At 44.8% G+C, this 23,632-nt stretch overlaps 2 protein-coding genes across 2 annotated transcripts in view; one reads left to right on the forward strand and one right to left on the reverse strand.

The window, feature by feature from the left end:
* Positions 1-978: 978 nt before the first annotated feature.
* Positions 979-4,788, reverse strand: LOC142775914 (uncharacterized). Its single transcript, XM_075878436.1, has 2 exons — positions 1,886-4,788; positions 979-1,789 (listed from the first exon to the last, which is right to left on the reverse strand). The coding sequence occupies exons 1-2, from the start codon at positions 3,815-3,817 to the stop codon at positions 1,202-1,204; spliced, it is 2,520 nt and encodes an 839-aa protein (XP_075734551.1). The 5' UTR covers positions 3,818-4,788; the 3' UTR covers positions 979-1,201.
* A 16,964-nt stretch (positions 4,789-21,752) lies between these two features.
* The window catches only part of LOC142775166 (uncharacterized), a 59,027-nt gene continuing 57,147 nt past the window's right edge, over positions 21,753-23,632 (forward strand). The window contains exons 1-2 of the mRNA XM_075876509.1: positions 21,753-21,788; positions 22,165-22,387. Of these exons, the coding sequence (XP_075732624.1) occupies positions 21,753-21,788; positions 22,165-22,387 (259 nt within the window). The remainder of the gene's footprint in view (positions 21,789-22,164; positions 22,388-23,632) is intronic.

Below are 23,632 nucleotides of genomic sequence, written 5' to 3' on the forward strand. Positions count from 1 at the left end.
AGCGGACGAGACGACGGTGAGTTAAACAAGGTTTATGTACAGCATATATACAGAGGCGTTACAATTTCGGCACTGGGGCCGACAGAGACTCGAAAAGCCGAGCTCTCCTCTCTAACACATAGGTCAGCCTTTCGCCTAAGACCGCTGACTCGCATACATGTCGGCCCTCCGACATGGGGTCTCCTCGCTCATAGGAACGCCGATCGCGACGCGCCGCAGGGCTTCTTTTATTTACACCGGGTCCAACCAAAATGTCCAATCAGAAGCGCCGCTGGTCGTCAGGGCAGATTCCGCCAATGGGGTCGCCGCGCCATGCGTCAGACCACCAGACACGCGGACGCCGGCTCGCTGTCACGCGCGCAGCTGACTCACTGCACGTGGGCCAGAGGGGCGCCGCGCGTGTTCACGCCGTCGAGGTGATCGCGCCAGGCCGACTGCGGGCTGGCCTTGACCCAGATTGCCTTTTTCAGAGGCACGGTCGTTTGACGAGGACTCGCTGGCATAACAGCACCCCCGCCGCCAGACAATGCACCGGAAAGACGAGCTGCTTCCACGGGGCTCGGATGTCAGGTGCGCTCGTTCGCCAGGTCCCTCCAGGTTCGCCTCCAGGGCCATGGGGAGACTACAGCTCCAGACTGTTCCGGGAACACATCCCAATTTTGACGACGGATCCCAGCTCCACTGGCTTGTCGCCACAACTTGCTGGCCAACTTCGCTCGTCTCTTCTGACCATCTTCGGTTTCAGCACTTGTCGATGGTTCTGCAACTTGCCAAGAACGGATCGACAACAGACAACACACGACACACGCAAGTACCTTCGGTCACCCGACAGAACACCAGACAAAGTATAGTACAACATATACCTATCTACGTGTCTATCGGAATTTTGTTCCCTCTACATCAAGAGGCACATGTGGGACAAAAGACCCTTAAAATGACAACTCAATTTTTTTCCCCACGTACAACAACGTAACGGATTAGAATACCACATAAAGTTGGCCCCTTGAGATTACTCTGAACGAGAGCGCTCAGCCCAGGTCGTGATGAGGTCAAAATTTTGCCCCGAATCGCCAGCGAGAAACCGAAAGGTTGAGAAGTTACTAGCTGGAACGCACTGCTCAATGCACCTGCATTAGCGTTTACCTTTCCTTTTTTTCTTTAGCGAACGTCAAAGTTGCGCTGTGGAGCAACATGCTCCACTTCAGTAACCGGCCACTTTTAGGCGACGATACCTATGCGGCACCAAGAGCGGCTCACACTTTCGACGTTGCACAGGGGAACAACGATACGGCTTGCTACGGATTGACTCCTCACCGCTGAGCTCGATATCGTGTTCGATCACCCTCGTGTTTCCGGGGCGGTCCGAAAACACGTCTTCAAACTCGGAACCAATCTTTCTCAGGTCCTCTTTCTCAGGTCCTCCTTCACTTAAGCTAGGCTCTAGGTTTATCTGCTCCCGGATTACTTTCGATCCCCCTTCAATTACCTCACTAGAACTCAAATTTCCTGCTTCCTCTTCCTCTGAAGCCTTCAACAGCTGATTTACGACCGCTTGACGTTGAACATTGGGTTTCATCAAGTTGTAAATTTTGTTCTGCCGCCTTCCTACTTGCACCTCATAATTTGTATCGCAAGGCTTCGATAATACTTTGGCGGGCCCTTCCCAATCAACCTCAAGCTTGTTCCTTTTGGATGGCTGCAGCCGCATTACCTGATTATCAACTTCAAAAGCGCGCTTCTTCCCCGATTTCTCGTAGTGCTCCTTCGACAGCACTTTTGCCGCGTTTTTCTGGCTTTCCACTCGTGCTTCAATTTGGCTTTCCACTATTGCTTCAATCTGGCTTTCCACTAGCGTTTCAACCTGGCTTTCCACTAGCGCTTCAACCTGGCTTTCCACTAGCGCTTCAATTTGGCTTTCCACTAGCGCTTCAATCGAGAGATCCTCACGCTGCTCTCGAATGAGCGTCTCTCGATCAACTCTCGGCAGCTCGCTCCAACTTTCCGCTACAGGCGAGAGCGTTGCAACCCTCTCGCTCTGACTCAATGGCGCCATGTCGTCTCCCCTTTCTCCGGAAACCGCGCAGCTAGGTTCGGCGACGGGCCGCTCGCGTGACTGCTCACATGACTCATGCGGAAACTTTCCGTTCTGGGGTTCCGTCGACCCGCCGACAAGGTCACTTGAGAGTTCACCGCATGGAACCAGGTCAAGCTTCCGCGAAAGCTTTCGCGCTTGCGATCGCGTGAGAGCCATGCACGCTAAGTTGGGGAAGAACGATTTGCCCTGCTCTTTGAGAAGCTGCTCCGAGTTGTTGGAGAAAAGATAAGGAAAACGATCATTTAGCGCGGCAGACACAGCTGCTTCGGTGCGAAGCTTACCGAACGGGCCTTCAATGACAACCGTGGCGATTGGTAAGCGAACACTCTGCACCTCGGCGACTTGCCTAATCCACGCGCATTCTCCTGTGAAGTCATCCGGAGACACCAATGAAGGATGGACAACGTCCATGGTTGCCGCTGAGTCTCTAAGTGCTCGGCACGTTTTCTCATTGACCCTAATTTCTTGGAGATACGGCTCCAACAACCGAATGTTTTTTTCTGATTCTCGGATCGTTGCGAAGGCAAACTTTTCCTGACAGTTTCTCGCGATGTGCCCTTCCTTTTTACAGTTGTAGCAGATTAGCGGCTTCCGTTTGTTTTCCGGTTCTAATGCCTGTGTGGTAGAAACCTCACTCGATTTCTCCGCTTCTGTTTGCCCTTCCCCTACACTGTCCTTCGTAAGAGACGGGTCCTTCTTGAAATTACGGTGCGGAGCGGGTTTCCGTTGATCAGGTTTCCTTGAAAAGCCCTCTTTCCTTCCATCCCTTTCAACGCGCGCTGCCCTGCTATGCAACTTTCGGCGAGTATAATACTCCTCAGCTAACTCAGCTGCCTTGTTTAACCGTACTTCCCCAAGTCTGTCCTGCAGCCAAAGTTTGACATCCTCCTCGATGCAGCGGTAGAATTGCTCCAATGCAACGCATTCCACCACTTTATCGCGGTCGTCATACACACCTTCGCCCTTGAGCCACTCAATTAAATCGGCTTTAAGACGAAACGCGAAGTCAACGTGTGACTCATTCCCCTTTTCAGCATACCGGAACCTTTGCCTGAAAGCCTCGGGTGACAACTTATAACGTCTCAAGAGCACTTCCTTAACCTCGTCATAGCTCTCAAACGCTTCCCTCGACAAGCAAGTTATCGCGTCGGACACTTCGCCGGGAAGAAGAGCTAGCAGGTTCCGCGCCCAAAGAGACCGCTCCAAAGCGTTTCGCTCACAGACGTGTTCAAACTTGACGAGATACTTCGCCATGTCCTCGCCTACTACGAACGGTGGCAGTTGGTCACGAATTCTAAAACCGCTGACCTGAATCGTCGGAGAAGCTACGCTAGGCACCTGCGAACACTGTAGGATTGCCAATTCTAGTCGTTTCATCTCAAGGCGCTCCTGTCTCTCGGCCTCCTCGCGACGTTCGCGCCTTTCAGCTTCTTCGCGAGCTTCGCGCCTTTCAGCTTCTTCACGTTCGCGAGCTTCGCGCCTTTCAGCTTCTTCACGTTCGCGAGCTTCGCGCCTTTCAGCTTCTTCGCGAGCTTCTACTTCTCGCCTTTCAGCCTCGTCACGGCGTGCTTTAATATCCACCCAGGCCTCATCGACTTCCTCAGCCGACACTCCCTCATCCTTCATGATCTCAAGGATCGCTTGCTTTCGTTTCGCACGGCCCAAAGTAATGCCGAGTTCCTCACAAATTTCGATGAGTTCCTTCACCTTAAGGTTCTCCATCGTTCACACTAGCCTCTTGCTGTTTGCCCCTGTTAACAATTTACTTGCCGTACCCACTATAAGTCAACTAGCAAGACGCGCAAGCAATTTTTCACTCTCCCGTGTTTACCCCCTCCGCATTAACTTTGGTTTCAAAGCACTTCGACTTTGCTTGAAACGATCAAAGCTCACTCTAATGCTTCACACAGCCCTTCTCTAAACTACTACAACCTGAGCTAGAGTAGTCTGGGGAACTGAGGGGAAAACATCAGGCACTCACCGCATCGATGTCGCTGACGCCGGCCGATCCCGCAGCTGCCAACCACTGTTGCGAACGACGGACCGATCCCGCCGAAGCCACCACTGTTGCGAAAGACGGGGACGCCAACACGGCCTCGAAGGCGCCACTGCTTTCAACTCCGCCGGGAAGGTCACCAGCCGTTTGGTAGCGTATGTATCTCAGCTCGCGACTGCTTCTGCGCCGAGCTGATAAGACGAGCGGACGAGACGACGGTGAGTTAAACAAGGTTTATGTACAGCATATATACAGAGGCGTTACAATTTCGGCACTGGGGCCGACAGAGACTCGAAAAGCCGAGCTCTCCTCTCTAACACATAGGTCAGCCTTTCGCCTGAGACCGCTGACTCGCATACATGTCGGCCCTCCGACATGGGGTCTCCTCGCTCATAGGAACGCCGATCGCGACGCGCCGCAGGGCTTCTTTTATTTACACCGGGTCCAACCAAAATGTCCAATCAGAAGCGCCGCTGGTCGTCAGGGCAGATTCCGCCAATGGGGTCGCCGCGCCATGCGTCAGACCACCAGACACGCGGACGCCGGCTCGCTGTCACGCGCGCAGCTGACTCACTGCACGTGGGCCAGAGGGGCGCCGCGCGTGTTCACGCCGTCGAGGTGATCGCGCCAGGCCGACTGCGGGCTGGCCTTGACCCAGATTGCCTTTTTCAGAGGCACGGTCGTTTGACGAGGACTCGCTGGCATAACAACACGTACCCAAACCTTGCCACGCTTCACGTTTATTATCCCGATGCATACCCCAGTGACTGATGCTCATTATGTGGACACACAGCGACACTCGCACACATGCTCTGGGAGTGTAGAACAACTCCTCCCGACTCTACCTCAAGCAAGTGGGAGAGGTCCCTCAGTAGCTCACTTCTCGCCGACCAGCAATGGGCCGTCCAGCAGGCCCACGAAGCAGCCGCCAGGTTTTCCCTGTCACTCCCTACGTGGGAGACGCCCTCTCCGCGCTAAGCGCGTCCTGCAGGAGTGAAATAAAGATTTTTCATTCCACTCTATACAGATGAACGCGAATACGCCTTCAGTTGTTACTTCGCTTTGTATAAAAAGCGCGCCCTTTTCGCAAACGGAGGCTGTGCAACGATTTAAGTGACCTTTGTGCGCCTCGTATCCACAACAGTAATGTTCTAGTGCAAGCCTAACGCCGTCTAGGACGTATCATCCTCGCAACTAGGAGATAAGGGCCCACGAGAGATCCTCCACTCCCCGCTTCTCCGTGGGCCAAAGTACGCGTGAGATATAAGAGCCGCCGCGTGTTAATTGCGCCATCTTGCTTATATGGCTGAGAACACGATGGTCACCCTCCCCCCCCCCGCCGGTGTACGCGCCAACAGTGGTAAGTGGTAGATATAAATAGCATGCCGTTTGAACGATGAAGGAGGTACCCCTCAGTGGGTCAGTGGTTAACGCCTCGATTTCATGGTGTGCATGTCCCACGTTTGGTGCCACGTGCCGGAGCCTTTTTCTCTGGATTTTTTTTCCTTTCCGGCGTTTTCATATATATAGATACCTATAAATATACTGTGCATGGCGTCGACGTCAACGTCGGTGGCGAAATCCAGCCGACAGTGTCCATATAATTGCTATAGCTATAAAAGAACTCGATGTGATTTGTTTAAATTTTTCCAAAGCCTTAGCCCAATTAGTTCACTCACTTTAGATAGGGAGATTCACACAAGTGGGAATATATCACAATTTAGCAGAATAGATCTAAGCATATTTGTGCGTGTGAACGCAGTAATCATCATCATCACCAGCCTGACTGCGCTCTCTGCACGACAAAGTCTTCTCCCATGTTCCCTTAGTCAACTCGAAAATATTGTGAATTTAAATGGCTTAAAATGGCGTACATCCATGAAACCAGTTCAGGTATTAGAGAAGGCATCACTATGCCGTTCTATGCAGACGACTGTCTAATCTACTGCGAGATCAATGACATGAGGGATAAAAAAAAGACATCAGGTCTGCACGGAAGTCGCAGTACAGTCACATCAAAAGCTAGAAGAGCGGTCTTTCAGTGCTTTTATCAAAACACTCATCGGGTAAGTATTGCAAGCACACTTGCTTGATGCCCACTGGGGCATTAATAATAAACTTTTCGGTATTAGACCTGCATTCACTATGCTATTCTTCGTCATTATTCTGAGAAGCTTGTTATCCGCTAAACACTTGAAAATATTTCCGGACCAATTGTTCATGCAGTGGCTAAAGACGATGAGGCATAAAGGCTGAAGTGGGTATGTTCCAAAGTTAATAGGGGAACAAAAATCTTTTGTAATGGGTTGGAGAATTGCACGGCTACTCGTTACGCTATTCACATTGTGCGACGACACGCTGTTCTTTCGCTGTTTCACAACGCTTTATGAGTTGTATTAACACGATTGCTTTCTCGACATCAAGCCTGCCTAAAGCAAGTTTGCAAGCTAACCACAAGCACCGGCGTAGCTCAGTGGTAGAATACAAGGCTGCATCTAGCAGACCCGAGTTTTGAGCCCCATCGTGTCTTTGATGCTAGGTTTTTTTTTCTAATTTCGCGCAATGTATAGTTACGAACACCAGCGGTGGCGATGAACAACTGCGCGTGACTCGAGTTGTAGTTTCAACACAGCTTTCACTGTAAAAAAGCGCTTAGGAAGATCTGTCTGAGGCAGGGGGCGAGGCAGTGGTTTCGAATTGCGAAGAAAGGTGCACACCGTAAATGTCTCTTTTAAGGACATCGACGCAGTAGTACCATCTGGCTGCGATTGAAGCGGGGTGGCAGATGTCTTCAGAGTATAGAAGAAAATAATACATGAAGAGGATTGTACATATTTCGTTAACTCTGAAATTCTTTCTAAAATATATACGCGTAAATAATAAGGAATAACTATTGCTACGAATCAAAGCTGGAAAAATCATATCGCTCAGTAGAATGCAATTCTTTTTGTTGAGATCAAGTGTGCTGTATTATGGAAGATTTTTGTTTGTTTTTTTCAAGTTGTGCGCCCCTTCTTACACGCCTTTTGGCAAAGTGGGGTATCTCTGAATGAAGTGAATAAATCACTATTGCTGCCAAAAATAAACATTAGTTTCTGCGTAGAAGGTTGAAGCAGACATCCCTACCTGGCATGCTAGCCGCGTTTCTAAGCTATGTTCGGCCAACGCTTCAATATGAAAACGTTATATGAGATGCGTTTCAAGTACCTCTCATAAATGAACGCAAAAAGGTCCAAAGGGTTGCGAGGTTTATCCTGCCCAAACATTCATAGACTCACTCCGTAGCAGTGATGCTCGAAGTGCATAAACTACCACTGTTACTACGACGGCGCCCATAGTTACAAGCCTAAAATTGCAATATTTACTTTACAAGCACCAATTTATTATTGATATTTCCCCGTACAAAACGCCTCATCTAAAATGAACTCTCAAAGACGGTTTCATGTTTATTGTGCCTCAACTAGATATTCACGCACGGGCATTCCCATTCCTACCTCGAGCAACAAAACAAGCCCTGTCATCACAGTTGTGGAGTGCACCTCTGCAGAAACCTTCGAGCTTCTCATAGTAGCGACATTACACAACTAGACTGTTAATGCTTTTGCTTGCTTACTCTTGCGCATCGTAGAAAATTTTTTTTATTTTTGCCACGTAGCATGAAAACCAACATCAGGAACAGCTCATGTTGTTGAAGTACAAATTAGTTGTTTCATTGCGCTGACGGCCTGACTTGGTTTTATAGCATTCACTTCATATTTTGATACTATTGTTAAGTTGTGAGTATATATACCTTTGTTTTTGTTGGGCATTGTATAGGTGTTGTTTTTGGTTAACTCCCACTTTGATGTTATTGTTGTTGTCGCCTTGTAACACAATCTTAGTCCAACAGTTTTCGGAATAAAGAATGATTACTCTCCATCCACTTCAGAATTAAGGTCACTCAAAGCCCTTCATTTCAGGCCAAGCATACATCATTCTCTTTGGAAGCTATATGAGAAAAGTCACTAGCTATAGTAAACTTTAAAAAATGCATTGGTAGCGGAGTGCCAGCAATAGGACCAGCGAGCATGACGGCTTTAAATGGTCTGCAAAAGGGGCAGTTGCATCAAATAACGTCTCACAAATACTTGACTGCCCCCTCCGCAAGAAAAAAAAAACTCTTTTGATATCCAGGCTAGAAATATTCTAAAAACATGAAAGCCAACTTACCAACCCGAAAAAAAAACTATAAATATACAAAGATGCAACCATCAGCTAGCCATACTTAATTATTCATTTCATTTAAAGAATGATTGATTGATATGTGGGGTTTAACTTCCCAAAACCACCATATGATTATGAGAGACGCCGTAGTGGAGGGCTCCGGAAATTTAGACCACCTGGGGTTCTTTAACGTGCACCCAAAGCTGAGCACACGGGCCTACAACATTTCCGCCTCCATCGGAAATGCAGCCGCCGCAGCCGGGATTCTAACCCGCGCCCTGCGGGTCAGCAGCCGAGTACCTTAGCCACTAGACCACCGCGGCGGGGCCATTTAAAGAACAGTATAACATTCGCTTTCAGAAGGTCCCATCAATAACATACAGAGCGATGTCTTTCAGTGGAGCTGTACACGTTATCTTGATCTGTCTGGCGCTGCAGCAGGCTCATGGCAGCGTCGGTTCATCCGTATTCTGACGATTACGTAGAACCAAAGGCTTGAACCCGTGAAAACACTCAAAATACACAAAAATTCAAGCTAGATGGTTCTACCAACATACGGTGCCAGATCAGTTGCGCGTTGCAACGGAACTTAGAATCCCGAGATTCTGACGCATTTTGAGTCAGTGTTAAGTGAAAAAGTTAATTAAAATAATTGCTAGAGTTTAGTGTCCTAAAACAACGACACGATTATGAGAAAGTATGATGGAGGAGCTGCCGAAATCGGGACCCATTGAAGTTCTTTGATGTGCAGCTAAATCTAAAAAGAAGGGGTTCAAGCATTTTCGCCTCCATCTAAAATATGGCCGCCATCGCTGTGATTTGAGCCCGTGCCCTTTCGGCCTGCAATAACGCACTATAGCCACTCAAACACAATGGCGAGTAGAGTGAAAAAAAAAGACGTTCAAACACAAGCAGCTTATAGAATGGTTAGTAAAATGAAAAGGAGAACGACGACGACGAAGAGTGGCGATGTCCGATATTTCTTGTTTTATAATACGTATTAGTAAGATTTATTGAAGGTTACGGAACGCAGTCTTGCCCAATCCGCAAGAGGGTATGTTTCATAATTTTGAAGAAATTGACCAACGGGCTATTTCGCGATTCAGTCACTTGGTGTCCTGTTGGTCCACTGAACGGTGCGCACTCTCGTGGTGCGCTGTCATTGGCCCACGCGCTCGAATCCCGTGAGCAAGAGCACTGGGATTGCCACACCAGTGTTCCGCAGGTATGAGGTAGCATCAACCACCCCACCCCAGCTAGCTTCGATGAGAGCCACTAGAAGACAGCGCAAGCCGCGACAATGAGGTATGCCTTGCGTTCCGAGAGCACCAGGAACATGTGGCCGTGATCGATGGCGGCTGTGTCCCGGAATGCCGGGTCCCTGGGACAACAGCCAGCAAACCCCGCGTGGGTACCATGCACGCGTCTTCGCCGGCAACTTCACCGCAGATGTCGCATCCTGCCGCCCTCGTTTCCGTCCACTGGGCAGCACCGGCCAAGCAGCATCTTCGTGGCCGTGGCAACGTCGACTGACGGTGAGAGCGCTGACTTTACGATTTTTAATTTTTTACTCAATTGTAGACCTCGCATCTAAAAAAAAGTGTGTAGTCGTATCATAGCAAGCTTCGCTGAATAATTGAATAAGCAATTTTATTCTTTTCCCACAGCAAATTCACCCATCCCTCTGTGACGTTACGGCTTCATGTGTTCCACGTTATGAGAACCAAGGATATGTTTATGAAATGATCAAACGCGAATGAACGAAACCAAAAACATACAGTTTGCTGCAACCTAGGGAGTTAGGGTATTCAAAAAAAGAGCAGTGTAAGTCGCCCGTAATGTGTCTAACGAAACAATTCCACGCTTGCGATGATGTCTCGGCGTGGTCCCAAGCAACCGGATTCACAGTTGCACTGCTCCGCTACTAGCCCGCATGCCTGCACAGTGCGCATGCGCTCCTTCGTTCTGCATAAAGTCGGCGCGGGCTGGTGGCGCCAGACGGACTAGTGGAGACGGAAGAAGGTGAGCACTGCCGATGAGGAAGCCGCTTAGCGGGAATCGTGTTGCGCTGCTAAGCGAGACTGCTGGACTCGATGAGTTTGAGTATAGTCCATGTCGTCGTACGGCTGAAACGGCAAGATGCAACTGCGCTAAACCTGACTACAACTTCACCTCGCTTGGCATTATTTCGAAAAACTTGTTGTCACTTAGCTGATACGACTATTTCGTAAAACTAGGAACCGGTCAGCTCCACGATAGTTAGAGCTTTGCGCCACTAGTGCCAGCTACGCCCGGCTTTTTTGGCGTTAGTTAGTAATTTATGAAAATTTATATTGATTCATTTTAAATATCCTTTTAGAGACATGAGCGGTTCATTAGGTTGTAGAAGGCATTCCAAAACGGTCAATTTGGCAACATGCTATATGTTGAATGGAGATTTGGCTCTTTAAACGATTTGGACGGCTTCAATGAAAATCCACAAAATATGGCATGAAACCACTTAATTGCACTACCGAATTCCACTGCTCTGAACCATGGCTTAAGCAAAACGATTACGCGCGTGTTCACCTACCAATGACCTATGTTATGAAAATGAATTTTGAGAGTCTATATACCGGCTAATGCACACCTAATGAGTCATTAGATTGACATTAGACCTGCAAAGCCTAAAGCCTCTAAGCATCAGGTGTGCAATAGAGACTCAGATGACAACATGCACCGGGATTTCTGATGATGAAAGTACGCAGATTTTCCAGTGCGTGTCCTAATGTCAAAACACATCACAATGAGAAAAATTTGCGTTAATCTTTTGTAGCTAACAAAAACTCAATTTCGTACTACTAAATGTAATAATCGCGAGAATTCTAGATCCCAAGACCACTATATGATTTTGAAGAACGCCGTAGCGGAATGCTTCATAAATTTTGACGATCTGTGATTTCTTTACGTGCACCTAAGTCTAATTCAATTACCTGCTGATCTCGACATTCACGTACATGTTGTCTTTCGGAAATAAAAAACACTAAACAGTTTGTAATCCCATAGATTATTCGACCACGTTTGAGTAAATATAACATTAACATGATGATAATGTCTTCGTACACATGCTTAAGTGCAAGTCAGCTAGACCATAAGAGAAATAATAATAATAATAATAATAATAATAATAATAATAATAATAATAATAATAATAATAATAATAATAATAATAATAATAATAATAATAATAATAATAATAATAATAATCCAGTACCCTTTTGCATTCAGGTAAGACAACTCGAAGGTGATAGGCATTTTTTTTTCCAATCAGTCAATGTGTTCATCCTGCTGCCGTTCGGAAACTTTCTGCAACTAATGTGCTTATGCATTGCCTCCACGGTTAAAGCCACTGTTTTGCGCAGCCAATCAGCCAGCCTTTAGACAAGCTATGTTTCTATTGGGTGCGATGTAATGACTTTATCTTGTGACGCTATGATGACACGTAATCTCGTGGTGATTATTTTTGCATGCATCTATCGTTCCCTACAGTGCAGAATGCGAGAAGCTGCCAACGGTCAAACTTCGCATTTAATGAGGCATCTAAGGCTTGCGATTTCACTATTAAGTAATGATTTATTATTTACCTATGTAGCGTGCCCAGAAACAATTATAAGGTTGTACAGGCGCATCTAACAACAACAATAACAACAACAATTATTATTATTATTATTATTATTATTATTTGAAAGCGTATTTATTTGTCAGTCACACTTTTTCAACAAAAATACGGCTGGGAGCAGCAGCTGCCGCATGTGTGCTCTCTCTTCCCTTCCTGCCACCGGTAGGTGATGGAGAGCGAAGGCGCGATGGAGAGGGAGAGAGAAGTTTTAATGCGCATTCATGCCTCTCACCCTGCCACTGTTTTGCTGTCACAATGCTACCTGTCACGTAGAGACAGCGGCGTAAGTTAAAAAAAAAACAAGGGTGTGGAAGGAAAGAATCCCTCGTTTTTCTCTGGAGAGGGGGGGGGGGGGGGCAGTTCAGGCGACTAGTCATTTTCCTCCATGTATGCCACGCCGAAACAAAAAATTCGCCCGAAAGGCGCGGGGAGGGGGGAGGGCAGGAAAGGGTAATGGACTCGGTGTGCCAGCCCCTGGTTACGCCACTGCGTAGATACGTAAAGGAACGGACACCCGGTCAGACACCTTTCGTCTCTGTAGGGCAGGAATGCATGCCATTCATTCTTTTCTGCACATGAACAAAGCCGCTGCTGCAAAAGCATTGCCCTTGAGATCTTTACTTATTGGCATTGTGATGCAGAGACTCAGAGATGACCATCGCTTTTGACATGAGTTGTGAAACTTTTTTGGTATGCATACCAAAATACATACAACTGCATACCTACATATATTGCAAACTAATGATAAAGAAAGCTTCATTTGGCTTGAAAAGTTATAAATACATTTTCTTGTTTTTGTGAAGTATGTGTATAACGACTTGTTGGTTCTGCCACCTGCACAATCATTTTGGTTAAGCCTTTATATCAGCAGTTGCAACAGGCCTCGTTGTACGGCGGGCTCACTATCAGCTTCATGCAAGGACATGTGCAGCAAGTCCGCGGTTACATATTGCCGTGTTGATAAATATTGCGTGCATTGTATATTTATCCTCTTTGGTATTCGTCTACGGTATTATTTCCCCGTTTTGGGAAGTTTTGCTTCTTTGATCGGGTGGCGGATGATTCCGCGCCGTACGTTGCCGCTCCAAATAGCCTCATCAGGCGCGTGCCTTTGTGTTCGCTCTGAAAAGTGATTTCTTCCTCCATTTATCGATTACTCGTGTTGTTCGCGTGATTCAATGTCGAGTGCACTTCCGAAGACTATCCACGACCCCGTGGAGTGACAAGCAGTGACTAATGTTATGTGAGAGCGTGAGCTTTTTGACGGGCGACTCAAGAGTGTACAGCCAATGCCAAAACTTTGGTAAGTTGAAGAAAGGCGCTGAACTACGTAACTGCGTTACTTCATTGCGTGAGAAATGCTATGCAGGAAGCGATTGCCGGGTCGTTTGTTGGTACAGCGAGGATGACTAACCAGAGACACGATAGGCAGGTATGTTTTGAGGTGGCTTATTTTATATCACCATAAGAGACAGTCGCTGTGTGCGTTGATTGCATGTTTAAAAGATTCGCGTGGCGCTACGTGATCTATCCTTCGTTCGTGCAAGCCACTTGTCGTGCTGTTATTTCTTGGCTGTTTACTGCACGAGATTATCCTTTGATCCCTTGTCGCCCTGTAAAAGTGTCTGCTTTTAAACATACGGGTGTCGCGAGAGCAATTCACGTTCACCCAACTCGATAGTTTGTGCGTTTTTACGCGCAAAACAATCACACGACTGGGCACGTAGATGGAGAAACGCACAGCCCTGTCAAGCACACACGAAGGATGTTTTCGTGGCTGCGCTCCGAATCCTGGTGCCAGAAATCCATGTATTTCATCGTGGTTAGATTTTCTCATAAATATTTGAAAACAGCTAACTTTAAGTATACGTATTTCAGTAATCTACACTATGTGCTGAAACTAAGAGTACACTCCTACCGCTGCATTGAAGATATGCATGTATATCGAGTGTTCGTAGAATATATTAATTTAATTTAGTTAATTAAGGTAATGCATGACACCCTTTGTTGCAATATGTGTAAACTTTTGTTAGCTACATAAATCTTTGTTTTTTCCTTGAAGCATACCAGGTGCTCCATCCTGAATAAATTACACTGTGCTCATGTAGTATATTTGTTTCTTGATTGTGTGGTGCTTCAAGTTGTATTTTTGTGCTTTCTTTTTTACATCAGTGTTGTACTGATATCGCCTACTTGCTTTTGTGACTAGGATATATAACCTATGTGTAGAATTCAGGAATTTAGTATTTATATTGTTCTGTGAGGCTGCAAATTAGAAGAAAAAAATCTTATTCATATGTTTCCAGATGTTGACAGAAAGTTTCACAATATTATTATTTTTGCGAAGGGCTTAAGTAATAAAAGAAATCCTACAGATAGCTTGTGTAAACAAAAGTCAAACTACGTGGGAATTCGCTTCAGAGTACAAACAGTTTGTTTCCGGAATAGCTTACACTTATGATGCAATATAACATGTATGGCTCGCTCTTACACACGCCATGTTCGCATAGACCATGCACTCTTTGCAAATATTGTTTTCATCATTTCAATCGCCCGTACACATGGGCATGCTCTGCGTAGTAATATTACGTAGTTTTGTGAATGCGAAACATTCAGTGGCACTCTGCCAATTGTCTGAAAGAAGCGGCTAGTCCAATATTGCCTGTTTTTATTGTGCCCTGATCCCTTTATTCAAGGATTTACCTTATAATGTATCAGTATACAATTTGCTGAGACATGTTTGGTACTCGCTATCTGTGTGTGATATAATGTTTGTTGTGTGTGAAAGTAATTTTTTGTGGTATCTTTTATGTAAGTATCAGCGATGACAGCTGTTCATGGTCCCCACACAGAAAACAGGTTGCAGTGCACGATTGGAGTTGTCTTCCTGCAAGTCCTAACGAGCTTTATTAAGTGGTAGGCATCTTTTTTGTTACCACAGAGTGATAGTTTGGACACATAGCACCTATTGAGATATAGCATACACTGTCTTCTAGCTTAGGTGTAGGAAGCCTATGTCCTTCACTTAAGTGCAGTATTCCTTTAACATGGAATGTTGCCGGAGCCAACGTTGTGCGTTGTGACACTCAGAGGCGTCTTGATAATGGGAACAGCTGTTCCATCTCACTGTTGGCCCGACCAAGGCAAGAGTTCTTGTTAAAGGGTTGCACTAGGCAAAAAATTCAGCATTGTTTGTTAAACATTAGGTATTATTTATCTCAATATAAAACAAGGATGAGACTTGGGCACTTTAAACAAAATGGGTTATTGCAATGGAAACACAAAAATTTGCAGCGTGATGCTCATGCTGTATTTTTAGTGCTTCGGTTGCAATAAACCATTTTATGTAAAGTTAGGGCACGTGTTGCGTCCTCTATCATGGTCTTTGTGTTACATTTCGCTAAATATCACATAAGTTGGAAAGTTGGCTGCAGCGAGATTTCCTCTTATAGGATTTGCTGGTCTTTCCAAGTTTTGTCCATCAACATCTATTTTGTTTGGACTGCCATGAAACTGTGTGCAGTGAAATCTTACTTATAATCATGTTTCGCTTATTGTCATGATGATTGCTTTTACCTAAACCTTTTTTAGTGGAAATCAAAGATATTTTAAAAAGTTCTTTTTTTTACAAGTAGAAGTGTCATTCATTTTTTTCTGCTTTTTAAAGGGACAGCAAACAACATTGGAGTCTGAAATTTTAATGACTTTAAATAAGCACACTTTTGCAATGTGCACATTCTGCCACAAGAATTTAGTGAATTCGTGTTTAAGGAAGTTACAGGGGTTGTTGTTTCAGCTCGTTTTGAAATTTTCACATGTATGAGCAGATTTATAGTGCAATCTTGTTTTAAGTAACATCGTGCAACATGCGAATACCTATTCCTTTCTAACAAAGCCTTCTCAATAAATCGTTATGCCTTATAGTTTGATCATCTGAATTAGGGTCAGCTTTTCTTGGATGGCAGCAAATACTCATGTTTCATAACATTGTTTGGAACATGTTTCCACCACAATCTATCAAAATACTATGAATGTGTGTATGTATCTCACAAGGCATGAAGGCATATCATACAGAGAAGTGTTATCTGTGTGATAGTTCCTTGAATAGCCTTGTTGGACTGCCAAGTTAAATTGTTGAATGAATTCATGCTCTTATGAAAGTACAGTACTCACAGATTGAAACAGGACACTCGGAGCCAGAGTGTGTGGCCGACGGTACATGTGCTGCTGCTCGTGGGTGCGCGTAGACCCTATATGTTACGTTGTGGTATAGGGCGATAGGGGGAAGACCTATGGAGCAGGACTACTCCTTCCGATTGCCGAATTGTCGGCTTGTAGTTCATCACGTGTACACAGCCAGGGCAGCGCTGCAAAGCTCACACATGCTCGCATGCCGACCGAACTGGCTCGCGCCGCTGCGCACCACTTTTATTGCCACGCCAGCAGACGACCCTCTTGTTCTGCTTGCTTAGGCAATGTAGTACGCATGCTGTGCAAGTAAGACGCAGGATTCAGTTAGTAGATTGCGCCTTGTGTGCGTTTGTAGACATGATAAACATCTGCACAAAAGCCTGAAAAGTTTTCTTTGTGGTTTCTGTCTCGACAAGAAAGAAAACGTGTCGTGTGCTTTCCTTCATGCAACATAGAAATAATATCATGTAATAGGGGCGTTAGGGCAAACTGTGGTCTATTGTTGAATAAAAATGCGAGAAGCTCGCTCGTTCTACCATGTCCGACAGTTCTACAAGTGCTTGCCACGCAGAATAGCCGCACTATTCACTGCTCGGGGCAAGACAACAAAGTACTAAGTCATTGTTTTCATGATGCACGGAAACAGGCCCGTGGTTGGTGCTTATCTTTTTCGTCATGACAAAAAGCTTGGAAAACTTTTTATGCTTTTGTGCAGCTATTTATGATGTCAACGAGCGCATTTCAGGAGCGACATCTTGGCCGTATTTAATTTCTTACTTGCGCAGCCTACGTGCCCCTACGTAGAAGGGCGCCGATCGAGAGTGTCATGTGCTTGCGTCACAATATAAATGGTTCGCCCCGTCCCCTAAATTCGGGCTGTGTGCATGCAAAAGTGCGTGATCCCTGCAGCGCCACGCTGGCATTGTGCACTTTGTGAACTAAATGCCAACTCTGTAGTGACCGGAAGGAGTAAGCCTGCTCCGTAGCTGGTTTCGCCCTCTTTCTATACCACGGTGCAACACTTTGGTTCCGCAAGCACCAATGAGCGGTGGCACATGCACCGGAAGCCACGAGCTACAATTGTCTTGTTTCAATCCATGAGTACTGTACATATATGTTGACCATACTGGGCAGGTTGGTACTTACTTGAAGGACACAGGAGTGCAAGCAAATACATGGACTGCTGCATCCATTATTTTTTATCTGTCGGCGTCTTAGCCCATGATGCTGTTCACTACTGAGATTAGATTTTATTTCCTCGCTGAGCTCGTACATACACTCTAAATTGTGTTGTCTCTGTGACGTGTGGGCTCAGGGGATATTTTTTGCATCTGCATGATCTAAAATAGTCATGAGTTCAACACTGTGATGTGCTCTTTCCTTAAATACTTGATTAACGCAAACATTTGGTCAGGTTGGTAATTAATCGCCTGGAAACTTTTCTGAGGTACGGCAAAATACGAACACAGAAAAGGGAGACGACACAAATTAGTGCTAGTTAACGCTGCCGCCCTTTTGATAGTGCATGTTTTTCCTGCTGTTGAAATTTTTTCTTTAGAAATATTTCAACAGCAGGAAAAACATGCACAATCCTTGTCCTATCAAGACGTTCAGCAAGTGCCAACACACCCTAGTGTGGATTCTTGTGCCTATTAATGACCAGCGACCAATTTCATAATTTGCAATACTGGCTAGTGAACATGGGCAACTGTTTACTCTAAAGTAAGGAGCTAGGTAAAAATATTTCTTTTTTTATAAAAGTTTTGTCACCTATTCAAGGTACCTAAATAATTTATTTTTAGCTATTGAATAGTATGCAAAAGTAATCAAGGGTACAAAAATGTTTTGCTTGCTTCCTCCAATTTGTTGCTTGTAGAGAGATGTGTAGAAACGACCTGTAACATGTTACAACATGCATATCCGTGTAATATATTGCAGGTTACAAAAAGCACAATTTTTTATTCTCTTCACTGGAGTTGTGTAGCTGTATCACCTTGACGTAGCTCTACATTTTATGTGCCTGTTTGATGCTGAATTTCACCTTGCACATAACCGTGCGCATAGGAGTGGGTGCCACCCCCTCGCCCCCAACTTGTACCTAAGGGGGGGGTCTATTTGTTATTTGTTAAAGAAAAGGGATGTTATTTGTTAAAGAAGAGGGAAGAAGAGGGAGCTATTTGTTAAAGAAGAGGGATTTTAATGTGGAAGTTTTGTGTTAAACAAAGATGTGGAGTAGGCCCACTGTTACATGCCGTAGTCATAAATTGGGGGACATTGGAATCGTGAAAGGAGGTTATTCTGCAATATTGCCTAAGAGAAGCTGACTGAGCTGATTCCTTCGTGATAGCTGGCTTCTCTCCAATTACTGATGAATCGGCAGCCCTCCGAACTGATGTATAGTCGTTAGTTTTTTTTTTCAATGCAGCATGAAGTCAAGCTATGTGGTTCGATATTGAATTCAGATGGATTATTTATTATACCTAATAAATATATATCACTATTTACAAAAGGCATAACTCATCAATTGCACTATCTATTCATGTGCTGTGCTAAAATGTATGCTTCAGTGCCTTCTAAGTTTTCATGTTCTCTCTTGCATGTTTTAAATACAGCAGCGATGCCACCACGACGGTGTTACAGGAGACCCTGTCATCAGTGCAAAGTCGAAAATTAAATGCAAATGCAGTTATTTCTTGAAATGTGTCATTTGGTGTTTCTTTATTTGTAAATATAAAGCAGCACTTTTGCAAGAATTGTACACAAGGACGAACTAGCTTCATTTATATTCCTATCGGAACTGAATTGCTTCACAATGTAATACGTGTTTCCAAATGCAGTCATTATATACTTGCAGCATTATTTATCGTCCTCGAAAGATTCTGACATGTAAAAAACAATGATCTGTTCGTTTTAGGAATGGTCTGTTCGCATTTCCTTTACAATCTTCTAATGTGTGCTCACACTCATATTAATAAAGAAGTGACTTATTGATCTGCTTTTCAGCAAATTTGCTGTTGAAGGCATAGGGCCTTAGTCTACAATGCGACGTTTGATGTCAGCCTAATGCATATGCTCGATGGCACTTCACTAGACAACGGCCATCAGAAACTCAGATGTCAAAACTCTACAGACTAACGCTAGCCAATGGTCATCAGAAACTCTCATGTCGGGCCTCTAAAGACTTACACTAGACTATAGTCATCAGAAACTCTAATGTCATAACTCTATAGACTAACGGTGGCCAAGTACTACTAGACTCACATTAGGTACACATTAGAAAAGCGCATGAGACTGACAATAGACAGTTTAATAATTGTGATGTCGAATGACATTAGCCTGTTTATAAAAGTACATTAAATTTTGACACACGTCCAGTGAGCGTTGCCGACAATAATATATATTATTGTTGGCGACGCTCACTTGACGTGTGTCGCCAAAATCGCTGATGCGCTGTGTAAACTGATGTGTGGAGCCGCAACCAATCATTTTGCAAGGTCCACACTCAAGACCCTTTCGCTCGAAGTACGGGTGTTATTCGAGTGCACTCACGTGGTTTCCTTTGATTTTTCTCGCGTGTTGTTCAAAAGGCAAAAAATATTGCCATGCAGCCGTCTGTCACTAAGGAACTGGATCGTTTGTGTCCCAGTTTTTTCTACATTGTAACGAGATGCATTTGGCCCTAGAGTGAATATATAAAAATCACATAGTTAATCTTATTTGTTATTCTGATCAAGTGTGGTATGAAAAAACTATAACGAGTGGCAGATGACAGTAAGTGCTATGTAGTTAGTTTCTATCAATTGTGGTTAAGCACTTTTATTTGTTGGTCTTTGTCACGTGAAACACCCTTTATAAGGACACAGAGGTTCGTGGAGCTACGTGGAAAAATAACAACTCTTACCCATAACGTAGGAAGTGTTGTAGCTAGACATTCAACCTCTCGAGTATGCAGGGTCAAGAACACGTAACCTCGGAACCATGCAGGAACTAGACACCCGAGCTTTCCCAATTAGTATAGTGCACGAAACTTGGAGCTCCCGATAAGAGCTGATAAGGTAATATACGGAGCCACTTATGGTTGATTAATGATTGAAGAGGATACATATGGTTGTTAATGTGGGCTTGTAATCGAATTCTGTTCGGTAATGTTATGGTCTTATCGCGGTCGCAACGAGACCCCATGACCCATAGTTATAATGCGTCGGATGAGGTTCAATATATGTGGCTCGAATAAAATGCACGGAAGCACGCCGACATTCGCGAGTAAATGTTTCAATTTATTATCTCATGGAATTTTTTTAGTGTTCCGTCTGATTGAATGACGTATATGTGGGATTTAACGTCCGAAAACCACCGAGACGCCGTAGTGGAGGGCTCCGGAAGTTTCGAACACCTAGGTTTCTTTAACGTGCACCCAAATCGGAGCACACGGGCCTACAACATTTCCGCCTCCTTCGGAAATGCAGCCACCGCAGCCGCGATTCAATCCCGCGACCTGCTGGTTTGCAGCCGAGTACTTTAGCCACTAGACTAACACGGTGGGGCGGAAGACAATCTTTCAGAACGTGAAAATGTTTAGATTACAATTTATGAGTTGACACTTTTCTTGTGAGCAGTACACAACTTCTCTGAACATCTTCGTAAAAATGTAGCATGGTGGAACCATACCAATTTCCACATACATAAAAGTATGTAAGATTACTCTCTGACACAATCGAAATAAAATATGTGTCATACCTAAGAAACAGGCAAGACAAATAAAACACATATATGGCATACAATTACTCTCATACTCGCATTTCCCCGCGCCGCTAAGAAAATACTGTTTTAGCATCCGACGCAAAATGAAAATTAGCTTAATGTTTACCCCCTCAAGATTGTTAACCAGTAGTGATATATGGTATGGTAGCCGGTCTTTTCCATGATTGGTTCGTGAAAAAGGGACAGCCAGAGTTTCACGCTCTCGAATGTCATAGTTGAGATGGTGTGGTTTTCTTAAGTTACAAAGATTAATGAATTAATGCAGTGTGGACTCGTTTTACGCTGTCTTTATACTTCATCGCCACTCCTAATTGCAACGAAATGGGAGAACATTAAACTGACCAAATAATGGACTTGTAAGGCTGTCATAAGGAACACACGCAGAATGCCACAATGCTTTTTTATTTTGTACAATAAACGCGCTTTAATCCACTGAGGATGATATGCTGTAGGAGAACATTTTCGACAAGGGAGCTTCGAAAGAGGTGCGTAAGACGACAAAGATGAATGAACTGTGTCAATAAATGCATTTGTCCGTTTCACTGTGGCTATATTTGGGTGAAAACTTTTCTTCTTCTGTTTGCGATCCCCAAATTACACCCCGGACTATATGTGGGTCTGAGCTACATGCGAGCTTTCACGGTACACTCAGACTTCATTGTAACAAAGTTAACTGAAAATAACAACATTATATCTGAGAATTTATTTTAAAAGTACATTCCTAACACTATCTATTACAAGTCTTCTTTTATTAACTTCGTCACAAGTGGTATTTTATGACATCTGGGTTCGTTATATTGAGGCTTGAGTGTAAATGGAAAATTAGTGTAAATGGTAAAAGAGTGTAAATGGTAAACAGTGTTTCACATTTCCTAGGCAAGACTGTGAGTTATGCTATTTGTGTTACATATACAGAAACAGATTTTATCGAGAAAACAATGGGTCTTGCATTAAGCACGGTTTTTAAAGAATTGCATGTGTAGTGAAAAGATTGTGGGATGGGTCTTTATTGATTGGAAACCTTTAGATCCACTTTCCTTTCCCTTTACTTCATAATTGATGACCCTTCGGCTAAATGTCACTAATAGCTGCCCCCCGTGACTTCCTTGTCTCCATTATCTGTCGGCTCTATGCAGTAGCCTAACAGTCGTATGCGAAATGCAGTGCATGTTCAGATTTCCTTCAGTGCTTATTATAAAACATCTTATTTCTGTGCCGACTTCCACTTCTCTCTAAAGTTGCCCAACTCGTGCTTTGCAGGTGTTTGTGCAGTGCACCGAGATGCGCAGTCCGCACGTGCATAACAAGGGACCGCCCAAGAAGACGGTAATCACAGGCATAGTCCTGGTCACCAAGTGCCCCTGCCTGCACCCGGGTGACAGGCGCAAGTTCACCGCGGTCGACGTGCCTGAGATCCACCACGTCATCGACTGCATTGTGTTCCCGGCGCAGGGACCTAGGCCGCACCCCGATGAAATGGCTCGTGAGCCTTCGTTTCATGACTGCTATCTTAAACCTTGCCATTAGCAGGTTCCAAAGCATCAGACTGATAAAGCCCGAGGAGTTAGGTGGCTAATCGCACTTTGTGATCATGTTCAATAATCACAGTGTCACTGTCTGTCTCCTTCTTTTCTTGTCCCTTGTTATTGGCGCTGTTTTTTATGTGAATAATAATCGTTGGAGTTTTACGTACTGAAACCATGATATGAGTACGAGGGACACTGTAAGGGAAGGCTCTAGAAATTTCGACTACCTGGGGCTGTTTACATGTCTCTAAACAATGGTATACAAGCCTTTCAAGTTTCACCTCCGTGAAAATGTACCGTAAAAACTGAAATATAGGTTTGACCGCAATATATGTCGATCCCGCCAACTTTTAATCTCCAAAAAAGAGATTTTAAAATATCGCAAAGTATCCCGGCGCACCCTTACCTTGGTAAATACGCAACACAACCAGTTGCACTCTGGTGACATTTTTTATTTGGACACTAATATTGTGTAGTTAAACGCCGAAAGGCCTTAACGTGCTGTCACTCAGACTCGTCCAAACTAGAGTCCGATGTCCGTTTTTCACTAGAAGCATCCCAGAGTGCATCGTCCTCTGTTTCAACCTATACGTTACTGATGCGGCATTTGCGGAAAGACGAAATATGCCGTCTCAATGCAAAACCCTTCCGCTTCATAAATCGACGCACCCACGATCGCGATCTCTCAAATTGCACCTTCATGAGCCCAGAGTTGTGCGCTAACTCGAGAACTTTTTCGCAGATGCACTCCGCTGTTCTAAATAGGGAACTTGCACGCAGCTCCCGGACGAATTCGGCTAGTAACGTTTTCAGTTTGGGGTGCACTGCAGTCCATCCACGAAACAGTTTTTCTTTTTTGTTGCTTCAAGATGTGACGCGTTGCTTTTGGCTTTTCTAGTTTTGGACGTTTGTCTCCGATGACCGAATTCCCGTCGTGCCGTCAGGTTGTTGTGCGCTTCAGCATACTCAATAACTTATTTCTTAAAGCCTATCTAGACCTGCTGTCAACTACCACTCACTTCTGAAGGAAATACTAGAAAAAAAAACAGACTGAGAGCAGATAACCGAGGCAATATGACCTTCCTAGAATACTGTAGGCCTTGCCTAGCCTTGCCCAACGGCTCCTTTGCTGATGCTCACGATGGCAGTAGAGGCTTTGGACTTCAGCTGCCCATTGTTGCGAGACTTCCACATTTTTTTCT

Source organism: Rhipicephalus microplus, chromosome X (assembly GCF_043290135.1).
Source record: "Rhipicephalus microplus isolate Deutch F79 chromosome X, USDA_Rmic, whole genome shotgun sequence".
Taxonomy (NCBI): Eukaryota; Metazoa; Arthropoda; class Arachnida; order Ixodida; family Ixodidae; genus Rhipicephalus; species Rhipicephalus microplus.

What these genes read in the sequence shown, in the direction of transcription:
- LOC142775914 (XM_075878436.1), bottom strand. Translation starts at nt 3,817, where the DNA reads ATGGAGAACCTTAAGGTGAAGGAACTCATCGAAATTTGTGAGGAACTC. An exon ending in AAGCGCTAGTGGAAAGCCAG is followed by an intron (nt 1,790 to 1,885) that starts GTTGAAGCGCTA and finishes GTGGAAAGCCAG; the next exon opens with AAAAACGCGGCAAAAGTGCT.